Raw genomic sequence first — 12,172 nt, forward strand, 5'->3', positions numbered from 1 at the left:
TATAGTCTAAACAAACACTGGGTCAAGCAGGAAGAAAATATCTATTGGAACAGATTTAGGTCTTTTCAAAAGAAAAAGGAAGGAAGTGATGTTGACTCTTTGGATGTGGGAAACATGTGAAACAAAACCTTGATAACCACAACCACAATGCTACTCCTGCCTGTCTAATAAATTTCAAGTGAACTGCACCTTCAAGACAGGTGTAGCTACTTTTGCTAAGGCACTCGATCAAATTTTTTGCTTCAGTTACTAATTTCCTGAAGTGTCTTTTGGTGACTGCGCACACTTTTTTTTTACTTTGAGGGAGTTTGGGAGTCGGCCGCAAGGACTTGCAGTTATAGCAGCTGTTGAAAAGTCTGAAAAAGGAAGTGAGATTTAACACCAGACAGTGAGAAAATTGATGTTGTCTCTCTGCAAGTATCTAAAAAGTACCCAAACTATAGAACTGGATTAGGTATTGCTGAAAGTATTAGATCTAAGTTGTGCCACTGTAGCGCTGCAGGAGAAGACCAAATATATCCTTTGGGTGCATCTGCTGCTGAGTCAAAGAGAACTGTGAAACCACCCGGCATGGCAAAATAGATTTCTCTTCTTGGTCTCTGTCTCTCTGTGTCTAAAGTCTATCTTGGCATCACTTTATATTCCAAAAATAAGCTACTAAATAACCCACTGGGATAGTTTTGCTGGCGTAGTCTGAAACTACAGTCTTCTGCCACATATTTTGCATGTTTAAAGAAATTTTGAAGCAATTACTGTTTTAAAAAAGGTCCCTTGCATTATGGCTGGAGTCATTAAATTACTTATTTTAGGCCACAAAACCGCTTTTAAGACTGATTTTATGGTGAAGAACGATAGCGAACAGGATGTTGAGATCACGTCAGTTCTTTATTCCCCTCCGCAGATGTTTGTGTTCCACATTTGTGGCTATTTTACACTTTTGTGCACAGTTTCATTCACTTGGCATCTTATATTAAGCACCATTTTAGTTCTCTAGCTGTACCAGACTACCAGCACATTCTTTTAATGTTGTTTTTTTTATATTTGCTTACATCTTGCTTTTACGGAAGCCCTTCATGTCAGAATCCTTACTATATTTTAAGATTGAGATTAGACTTTTTTTCCCCCGACAGTTCAGATTAACTCTGATCCAGTTTTGGTTTATGTGTTTGGTTTACTGTAGGTTGACATGGGTATAACTGTGGCTCACTTCTGACTCAGATCTGTTTGTCATTCACACAGGATATTTGCTTAATGAAAATGTCAGGATTTTTCATCGATTTAAAAATCCTCCTCACATACAAGGCCTTGAATATTCAGGCCCCATCTTAACTTAAAGACCTCATAGTACCATAATACCCCAATAAGGCACTATCAGAGGCTGTCTTGTGGTTCCTAGGATATTTAAAAGTGGGGAGACATTAGCCTTCAGCTTTCAGACCCCTTTTCTGTGGTGCCAGCTACTATTTTGGAGCTGGGAGACAGTCAACCTCTGTACTTTTAAATATAGACTTTTCTTCATTTTAAAAAGGACTTTTTCCTCCCCACTGCCTCCAAGTGCTTGTTCATAGGGGGCCATTTGATTGTTGGGTTTTTCTCTCTATTATTGTGAGGTGTTTACCTTATAATATAAAGCTTTTTGAGGCAACTATTGTTGTGATTTGATGCTATATAAATCCCATTTTTAGATATTGTACATTGTTGTTTGCAATATAAAATCGAATGACTGCAATATTTGATAACAAAGCAATGCATGTTTTGTTGTTTGAGTTTTTTGCGGAAACAAGAACAAAGATAGTAACATTGTTTGCATTTAACAAGTACAACAGGGACAGATGTAGATGACCAACAAATTAAAGGATAAAGAACTAACCACTTTATGTTGGTTTTTCCTTTAGTAGGTCACCCACATATATTTATGTTAGAATTACTTACCACAAGACCAATATTTCAAAGAGATCAACGCGGTGGAAATATTTATATTCACATCTTTACACGTGACTTTAACTATTTTCATAATGGACTAAAGTGGTTTTAAAGTTAGATTTAGATCTGCCATCCCTGCCTTCCTTAAACAAAGTTGCTAATTAGCCAATTTTATCGTACATCACACTTGGAGGATTTCTGTCTCCACCAGAATTTTTCTTTATGACAAAAAGAGCCACAACGTCTCTTCTAGGATTCATTCATGGCTGTGAAAGTGGATCGGATTTTTCACAGACTGACGTCAAAGCCGGACCGAGCTGAGCTGAGACTGAAGTCTCTGCAGTTACTGATGTCCTGTCTCCTCTGACAGGAGCGGTGTCGGCACACAAGAACCACACACGCACACTGGCAAACTCACACAAACACCTGACCCACTTTTCAAGCTGCTACGCCATCCAGCAACAACAGCCAGAAAGGCATCAATAAACAGCCAAAAAACCCCAAAAAAACAAGAAGCATCAGATTCCGCTCTGTCCCCTCTTGGCAAATCTATTTTACTCGCAGCGTATCGCTTCTCTTCCATCCCTTGTGTCTAATTTTGTATTTTAGCTTTTTTTTTTAAACACAGGCAACCTAATTTTTTCCTTTCCCTTCCAAAGGACTATCCTAAGACAAATCCACTGAGAGTGACATTGTGCCCAGGCGATTTAACAGCCAAACACAAAACAATCCCCAGATCTAATTCTTAACCCCTGTCTTGAGTTAAGTAGGAGCACAGTGAAGGGCCAAACCTCCATTCCAGGTCTGGCCTTTATCAGCACCAAAACTCAGACCCAGACCTCCCACACTCCAATATCCACACAGCCCCTCAAGGCACAACACCAAGTCTCAGCTGCACCCTTCAGCGCCACGTACTGACAAGACAACCCATCAGCCCCATCAGCAGCTCCAGATGCCGTGGTGTGCTAGACAGGATTAACTCACATCAGGCCAGAGGGCCCGCAGATCCCCCCCTCACCCCTCTTAGCCTCCACCCAATACCTTATCCTCTAACCCTCGTTCTCTGCCTGCTTCTCTAATCCCCAGCCACCATGACAAATATATCGAGCATGCGCACACTCGCCCGCGCGCATCCAAAATACATTAATGAAGAAATACAGGGAAATAATGTAGCGTTTTCAGAGGTGTGTGCTTATAGGTCTGCTAATTCAATTCTGTGGCATTAGATGAGATGCAATGAAACTTCAGTGATGGCTGTGGAGCAACCCTGCAGCTGCAGTAATGAGAAGGTACGCAGGGTAATATGAAGAAATACATATGAGATCAGAGAGGTGTATGAAATCTCACTGCGAGGAGCACGACAGTAAAGCAACTGTGCAGAATATAGTGCAAATCTTTAGTAATTTTCTCCTACCTGACAGACATGGAAAACTCCCCAGGAGCACTCTCGCTCTCTCTGACCAGGAAGGCGCCGCACTCTCTGTTTCTGAGTCGACTTTCTGCCACGCCGCGAGATATGCGACCGGCGAACCAGCTGCAGGCCAGTCAAGCAAAAACAAAAACAGACAAAAGAAAGCAAGTGAGCAAACAAAGAAAGAAAGGGGTCACCGGTGTTACCGCTTTATGCAGGTGAACTCTCCTGATCTGAGCATCTCCTCCAGACGTTTGCACACACACTCAAATTTAAGAAAAGAAGTTTGTGGATATCTGCTAACTCTGAAAGAAACTGAGAGGAGAGCAGCTCACAAAAGCACGGATCAAAGAGCTGAGAGAGAGAATGAAAGAAGTGAATTTTCCACACGCTGCTAAGTTTGCACATGAAACAAATCCAGCAATTCAGTTGTCAGCAGTGGTGCGGAAGTCAAGGTGTCATTATTCATTTCTTTTCTCCTTTCTTTTTTTTGCACTTGCTTAGTAGTGCGCTTTGCTTGGAGGCTCTGAGCGCAGTCAGTTTGATGACTCATGAAGAGTGAGCATCTATCCAATATGGTGGAGAAACTCTAGGACCCTCGTGGCTAACTTCATGCAGTCAGATTTCAGGGATTTTTAAAAAAAAATCAAAGCCACGCAAAGAAATTTGGAGGAAAAAAGACACACATATATACACACACGTATCCTACACTCCCAGGGGTGTCCACAGACTTAACTAGGCAATTCCAACTGGGCTGTACATCAGGGTTCATTAATGAGCCAGAGCTGCTGTAACGTCTGTGTTGTCAGTTTAGAGTTTGTCACAGCAAACCAGCTGGTGCATGACCATCTGATGGAGATACAGGGTGTACCAGCAGCTTCACTGTAAACACACACACACACACACACACACACACACACACACGGCTGTATCATGTGTGATTACATAAGTTAGCGAATGAGTGTGTCCCTTTGGGTAGGCCGCCTTATGCCAGAGTGCAGATGTCCAAAGCAGAGCAGAAAATGCCCGGGGCAGCAAACTGCTCACATCCTCGCTGATGAGATGTTTAAATGGACCGGTGGTAGGTAGATGTGTGAAACGCTTTATACAGATGAGCTAAAGATGCACATGTGTGCGTGAGTGTGCGCATACTTACGCGTGTGGACGCAGGTTGATGTAGTTTTTCGGCACGAACCCTTTTCGGTTGTGCAGTTCGGCCGTGTACCAGTTAGGATCATCCTCCATGTTGGTGATCTAAGAGCAAGCGCACACAAAAACACAGAGTGAGATGAAAAGCTGCCCATAATGATGTTGGTGCTGGATTTTGTCCTCACACTGTTTTATCAGCCTCCTCACAGGCCTCTCTGCTTCTACTATCCGCAACCGTCAACTCGCACAAGTTTGAAAAGATTACTGGGCGAGTTTTAAATGCCACATGAAGCCTTTCGTGATTTCACCATGGCTGGCAAATCCACATATTTCTTCAAAATTGATCTTCCTCGAGTTAGCTGACGTGAGTCAGTCGGTCTGCGCGGGTCATCACGCCGAATGCGGAAACCACCATACATCACAGATGTGTAGCGGAGATAAAAATGAAGTTTGATGGTATTTGCCAGATGTTTGTTGCCCTTTCCTGCCCTTTATCACACTCTAATATGTAATGTATTCCTAACACCCCATAATAGGTGTCTTTTTCCATCAGTAAAGCCCAAATGATCAAAGTAATTAAAAAGAATAAATACTGTAAACTTAATTCTTCTTAAAAAAAAACCTTTTTTCTTATTAATTCAGATTTTCTGTCACATTTTCATCCCTATAGTATAATGTCAGAATAACTACAGTCTATTCAGTGCTATATTCTGCATTATGGAGTACAAAACCTGTGTGTAAGGGAGGCTCTGTGTTTACACTAATTATGGGTAAAATATAATGCATGCGCTATAATGTTGAGTGATTTGTTTGTTTCTATTACACTTACAGGTCAGTTGATCAGGTTGTGTTTTATAGCAGAGCTGTAACACCATGAGCAAAGTGGGTAGTGTAATGGAAATCATGACGACACCAGGTTTTACCTTGCGCAGATTCTCCAGGCGATCCAGAGGAATAATATGAAATATACATATATTTACTGTGGAATTTCACATGATATCGGCGAGTAAAGATGAGCGCGTCTCAGCAGGCGTTGTCATTACAATCTGAAGTTGTAATCTCACACTGAGTTTCATCTACCTGCTCCTGCGGGTACTCTATAGATACGGAAACACAGCTTGTCACAACAAGCAGCCAGGCTGCCCTCGCTGCCCGTTACAGAGCCAAAACACCCAGCGCTATCTCTAGACAGTTCTTCGTACTCCTAAAGGCCCCACCGACGCCAGCCTTTTTCCATAAACACAGACATCTCACCAAAAATACAGGAAACGCCAAAAGAAAACTCCTGTGCAGGTGATACACTTGGAATGAGCTTTTTTGCAAGAGAAGATTACATTTATATATCAGTACTTTGACTTTTTTCCCCCTCTTTACATTTAGTGACAAATTTTGATCTCAGTATGTATCAACGCAGAAGAACAGAAACCACTGGGCTCAGAAAAGAGCTTCTAGAAGCTTTTTAAGGGGCAAAGAGTTAATAATCAAAATTACACCGCTTTGGTGTAAGTAAAAAGAAATTAATTACATAAATAAAATAAATTGAACCCTTGTTTTTTTATAGCTTGAAAATAAGCCATAACTGAAAATATTTCAGTTGACTTTTTAAAGACTATAGTTACTATAGTTAGTCGCTTGCCTTAAGAAAGTCTGAAATGTCACACCAGAGCCTGCTATCAAGTTCACATTAGCTGGCGTCATTATCATTCGCAGGATGTGTAATCTGACAGTGGGGTGTGCAAAGTAAAATGAAAAGAAATTCAAGCACAAATGATAACAATGATAGTCGTTTAAAAGCTCTTCCAAACATGTCTTATTTCTGCTGGCTACAGTAGGTAATAAACAGGGCCAGGGCTCCATCATGATGATGGTAATAAAGGACTCCTGATATGTTCCTGCTTTAAACCTTATCTGTTTTATCCCGTCCCCTTTCATTGCTTCATCTCTGTTCATGCTCTTTTTCAAAATCTTTTTTACATTCAGTCTCCTAACCCAGCTGTGACATGGCTTGTCATTTTGATATTTTAAGATGATTTTTATTTTGCGCCGCCTGCCTCGCACTGCCACATTTCTCCCTTATCTCCCTTACAGCTTGGGTTTATCACTTTTTGGGCTTTCGTCACGTTGCCTCTGTGTTTGATCAGCAGCTGTACCCAGCAAAGTACCACGTGTCATGTACTGTAGTTAAAACATCCTCCCTCACCTCAAGTTTCACGCGACATCCTGCCAGCAAGGACTTGAAGGCCACTGTGATGAAGAACACCTTGGGCAGTAATGCCCATCTGCCAGAAAATAAATAAATAAAAAAAAGTTGCCCTGTCCCCTCTCTGCATTTAGAAACTTCATTTCATGCATCAGCTGCTTGTAATGGCTACAGTGCACATTTGTACGTGCACTGTAAATGCGTCGCAGGCTACGAAATGATTTACTGCTCATAACGTCAGTCATTCATCGAGCTGAAAGCTTGCCCTTTCAAGAGGCTGGAGGTTTCGGTGTCCCTCCTAAACAACCTCTTCCTATATTTCCCACAGTTTAAAACAACACGCTGGACTGTTTCTCATGAAACCCAGTGAGCCATTTCTGCATCAGTCTGACTCAGAGACTAACTTCCCCCCCACCACAATTTCAATCAAAAAGTTTCCACTTCCTGTACAGCTTCACCTGTTAATTTAATTTTTCCTGCTTGTACATCATAATAACGAGTAACTACAGGAGTTCTGTGGAGAAACCAAATCTTTTTTTTGTCATATGTATTGTGTTCATAAAGCCTCTTAAGGGGTAACACTGGCAGTTTAAGAACTTTTCCTTATTTCTATTTCATAGATCACTACTTTAATTTTATTAATAATGCAACAATGCCAGTAAGTACTAGTGCATCAATACAAATATCAACAGTATTAATATAGTAAAGTTCAACGTGCAGCCCATATTGTTGTTGTTGTCTTTTGGAAAGGAAAATACACACCTCAAACACGCGCTATGAAAAATGTCTGAGCCTTTGCGAGCTGACTTTCATGCCTATTTTATTTATAGCCTGTAGCACATTTAAACAGAAGCTGACACAAAAAGACGAGCGTATCTACATCCCAGCTCTCCAAACAACCCCACTTTCAAATTACATGAAATGCTGCAATGTGTGCTTTGTTGGGTTAACTAATGACTGTGGAAAGTAAAAGTAAGTTATTTGGTTCAGCTCATAAGTCATAAAGGCTGCCTTTACTAATCAAAAGTATCAGTAGTAGTATTAGTAACTCTGGCCCTGTTTTTACTTGGTATCACATGCATACCAAAATTTGCATTATCACGCACCACTAGTAGCTACTAAGTAAGTAAACAATTGTACTGAATGTTGACCGTGTACAGCAGCGGTCTCCAACCCCCGGGCCATGGACCGGTACCATGGCCCGTACTGGTACTATGGCCTGTACCCGGGGGGTCGTTTGGTACCGGGCAGCGAGACATTAGGCTCGGGTGTGAAATTTATGGTTTTCAGGGTTTTTATTGTTAACTCGGTCTTTTTCCGTGCTGTAGTTGTGTGTCTTATTTTGAAAGAAATATTTACGTGTTACCATAGCAATCGGAGAGGATTAAGGGGCAGAGAGGAGGATGTTACTCTCAATATTGTTGGCGCATTTCAGGAGGATGCTGCTAATAAAGTTATACAATTACACAGTGAATTTGCGTTTATTATTATATTTACAAAATACCACAGTTTTTGTCTTTGTCTGTATCATTTTATTTTGTTGTATTTATCCGCGACACCTTAAAGGCCGGTCCGTGAAAGTATTGTCTGACATTAATCAAATCAAATCAAATCACTTTTATTGTCACATCACATGTGCAGCTACATTGGTACAGTGCATGTGAGTGAAATTCTTGTGTGCGAGCTTCACAAGCAACAGAGTTGTGCATTGCTTGGGGGAGCTCGCGATGAGGCTGCCATACTCGGCGCCATCTTGAAGATTATACCGGTTAATGGCATTAAACCGGTCCATGGCGCAAAAAAGGTTGGGGACCGATGATGTACAGTGTTTATCATATATATATGTAGAGAGAGACCGTATATAACCAATAATAGCTGATTATCTAGCTAGACCCTGTTAATTCAGCTGTGACTAACAGCTCCTTCCAGACCACTCCAGAGAGTTTACTCATTACATAATTAACCCTTAACAAAAGAGCATTAAACAAACAAAATCCGACAACGTGAACATCTGACATGGCAGTAGACTGAAAAGACCACACACAAAGCTCTTAATGAGGCTTAAAAACAGGTCGACCGCACCTGACTGCTGTGGTCAGACACACGAAACTGTTGGATAAAGGAAGCAAATAAATACAGCAATATTTTTATTTCCAAGGATAGTTAACTATTTTCTAAAGAAATGAAGTTATTTCATTTTGTGATTAGAATGTACTGCGTACTCTCTGGGTGCTTTGGAGGTTTTCATTTCCAGCCGGAGTTGTTACATTTTTTGTGACGGTATCTGGAGAACTAAAGCTCGGCTTTTGTGTCCCTCGTGTTAAACTTGGCAGCACGGTCTCCCAGCTTTACACATAATGCCAGAGCCACTTCTTTTTTTTTTACAACTTCTTCTATGAAGCTATTTTTATAACTTCTTTATGAGTCAACACTCTGCTCAGCTCGATCGATCCAGTTCCACATGGAAAACGCACAATGCGTTCGCATTGGCAACAAGGTGTGAAAAGAAGCAGAAGTAGGCTTTAAAGCAGCATAAGGGCAATAAATGAGCACCAGTGAGCAGCTGTGAGGAAAGCAACTACCTCGTTGGTATTTTTGTAACTAAATTATAGAGTTTCTTTTTTCTTTTTCCGCACAAATTCTCTTGATGTTGTAAAGCTCAGGCCATCTGGCGCATCATGCAGAAACGAACAAATGTGGAGAATTATTTAAAAGTACTGCTTGACCCAAGTGTGAACCAAAGCTTTTTGGCAAAGACAAGACAGTCGCTTAGCCCTGCACGAGTAAAGAAACAAACTTAACAGTGGTTTAAGTGATGGTGCTGTTTTAGCTACTGTAAATTATCACTATGGCCAGACAACACAAGTACGCATCAAAGACTGCTGTAACTATCTGTCTTAGTGTCGAAACTAAATGCCATTGCATCTTAGCTGTAACATGCTGTGACACTCGACTTCTAACAAATGACTTTAAAGACAGCAGGAATAAGAGGTCTTTTTTATTCATGTTTAGTGCTGGAATGAAGTCAGTATGGGAAGAATAGTACACCAACTATCTTCAAGCAACAAAAGGTAAATTCACCCTCAAAGAAAAGCCTCAAATTAGCAGAGAAATATTCCAGTGAAAGGAAAAAATAAAGGTTTTAACTAGTGAGAAAAGTTGGACCTGCAGCACCGACGCCCACTGGTTAACTGAGACAAAATCCAGAAGACAAATTGATCTCACTGTGTCTTCCATCTTGCTTGATTTGCCTGCGTCTGAGTGTCAAACAGATGGTGCCAAAGCACCAGTGTTAGAAAGAAGCACTTGGCTCTTTAATTCTGAGGTTTGCTGTTGATGTCTTAGAGGGACGATTTTCTACTACACTAATTTCCAGCTGTGCCGGAACTATTTCAGCATGGTGTTTGACACAAATAAAAAGCTGTAGATTAAAAAAAAGATTGTTAGGCAACCTGGAGCAAAATTAAATTAGAGGAGTAGAATCGAATATGCCTATTTACTTTCTGTAAAATGATAAGAAGATTCAGCATTCCCATTTTATACTGTAAATATTAAGTTGTAGCCTGTGACGTTAGCTTAGCTTGGAAAAAAAGGTTTAAAATAGTGGTAACCTGTCAGCCATGTAGCCAAAATGACAACTTCCCATTTTAATATGTGAAGATTTAGACTACAAAGCCACCTGTGCTACCACTCATTCGTTTTTAAAGCTACATTTTAAAGCATTTTGTCTGTTGCCATGTTGCTTTTTTGTGGTATTTGCAAAAACTATCATTTGTTGAGACAATGGAGTGCTAAGTTCTGAGCTAATGTTAGCAAACATGACTGTACAGTACACAGATAGCATAGGTGCCTTTGTACTAATAAAAATATAACTAAAAATCTATATTTCACTCACAAAACTGAAACACAAACTTCTTAAATGGGCTGTTTGCACAATAAATAGTCCGTATAATTAGCTAACAGCAGAAAGAACACTGTTGTGAGGTCTAGCTCTGTAACTTTATACATGCTACAGCATTTTAGTGTCCAGCTCTCAAAGTGGCCAAACCACTTTCTTTAGTCCTTAAGGAAAATTTGCACAGTTATCAAAAATGTGTTTAGCTTCATAGACATAAAAAAAATGTTTTATCTTTCTGCTGTTAAGTAAGCCTTTTCAATATTAAACACGATAGGGAGTGACTTTATTGGTGGCCACTGAGGAAGTACAGATTTGGCACTTCTACAAGCTAAGGACTATTTGCCCTGTAGTCAGCAGACGCTCCAGAAAACCACTGGTTCAAGCCAAAAAAGTCCTCTAGCATACTCTACATGATTGTTTTGACACTTTTGTGTAAAGATTAACAAATTAAATATAAAAAATAAGTAACTCTTTGCTCTTTTTAAGAACCAGGCTAGCTACTTCAAACTGTTTCCTGCCTTTATGGTAAGCTAAGCTAACTCACTGCTGTCTAGCACATTACCACACATACAGGTGAGTGCTATCATCCAAAATAGGTTTAAGCCACTTCTAATACTTTATCTTTCTTTAGACTATTCTTTCTTCAGGAAGCACCTGAAGCACTTGAAATATAATTTCAATGGCTTCTGACAGTAAAGTTTTAATTGCTGTAATTATCACAGTGTAGGCAGACGGAGCGAGAGAGAAGACAGAGGTGCTGTGCCAGTTTTACTCTTCAGACAGACAAAGATGAAAAATTCTTTTTCTTACCTTGAGCAAGTCTCCCTTGTTGAAACTGAGCTCATCACCCTCTGTGGCACGAAACGTGTACAATGCCACCGCTTCCATGCTGAAAACAGTACCGGCACGCTCTCACATAAACACACACGCACACACACACACACAGTCAAAAAGACACGCCGGGACCCCCACTAATGCCCCTGGCACCAAGGTGGTAGTGCTAGTGGGCAGGGGGGCAGGCAGGGATGAAGAAGAAATGTGAGGAAGAAACAGATAAAAGAAGAGGATAGAGCAGAGTTAAGGGGTAGCAGAAGAGAAGAAGAAGTGGAGAGGAGAGGTCTAGTCTGTTCACTGAGCAACAGAGCGTTTGAGAGCCGGAGCAGAGGATGAGAGAGAGAGTGAGCTCAGTGAGGGGAAAAACACGACTGGCTGCTGCTCAGCAACACACTGCCATCAGAAACATTCAGAGAGAGAGAGAAAGAGAGCAAGTGACTAGGGGCAAAGGAGTGGGAGGCACTTCCTGTGTATATATTTGTCTTACACACTCAGTGCGGCTTCTGTGGAGTGTGTGTGTGTGTGTGTGTGTGTGCTTCAGCTTTTTCCATTATGTTCCGTGTGGTTTGTCGTTGCACTTCTGTCATCGTGCGAATTCAGCTTTAGTTTCACACCTTTGAAGTGAAAGGTGAGCTCACGTTTGCTGTTCCTATATTTAACATCTGTGAAGGCTGAAAACTTCCGGATGGTCCAGTCAAGTCAGGCATTTCAAAACGTGAAAAAAAAGAGTGATCGCTCTATGCCACAGAACAAGCTG

General features: G+C 40.9%; 1 protein-coding gene across 1 annotated transcript in view; it reads right to left on the reverse strand.

The window, feature by feature from the left end:
• grapa (GRB2 related adaptor protein a) overlaps positions 1–11,810 on the reverse strand; it is a 33,257-nt gene extending 21,447 nt beyond the window's left edge. Inside the window, exons 1-3 of the mRNA XM_005942452.3 lie at positions 11,392–11,810; positions 4,491–4,588; positions 3,338–3,457 (exon numbers count right to left, since the gene is read on the reverse strand). Coding sequence (XP_005942514.1) covers positions 3,338–3,457; positions 4,491–4,588; positions 11,392–11,469 — 296 coding nt within the window. The 5' untranslated portion in view covers positions 11,470–11,810. The remainder of the gene's footprint in view (positions 1–3,337; positions 3,458–4,490; positions 4,589–11,391) is intronic.
• Between the last annotated feature and the right edge of the window lie 362 nt (positions 11,811–12,172).

This window comes from Haplochromis burtoni, unplaced genomic scaffold (assembly GCF_018398535.1).
Source record: "Haplochromis burtoni strain Fernald_Lab_line unplaced genomic scaffold, NCSU_Asbu1 Contig_334, whole genome shotgun sequence".
Taxonomy (NCBI): domain Eukaryota; kingdom Metazoa; phylum Chordata; class Actinopteri; order Cichliformes; family Cichlidae; genus Haplochromis; species Haplochromis burtoni.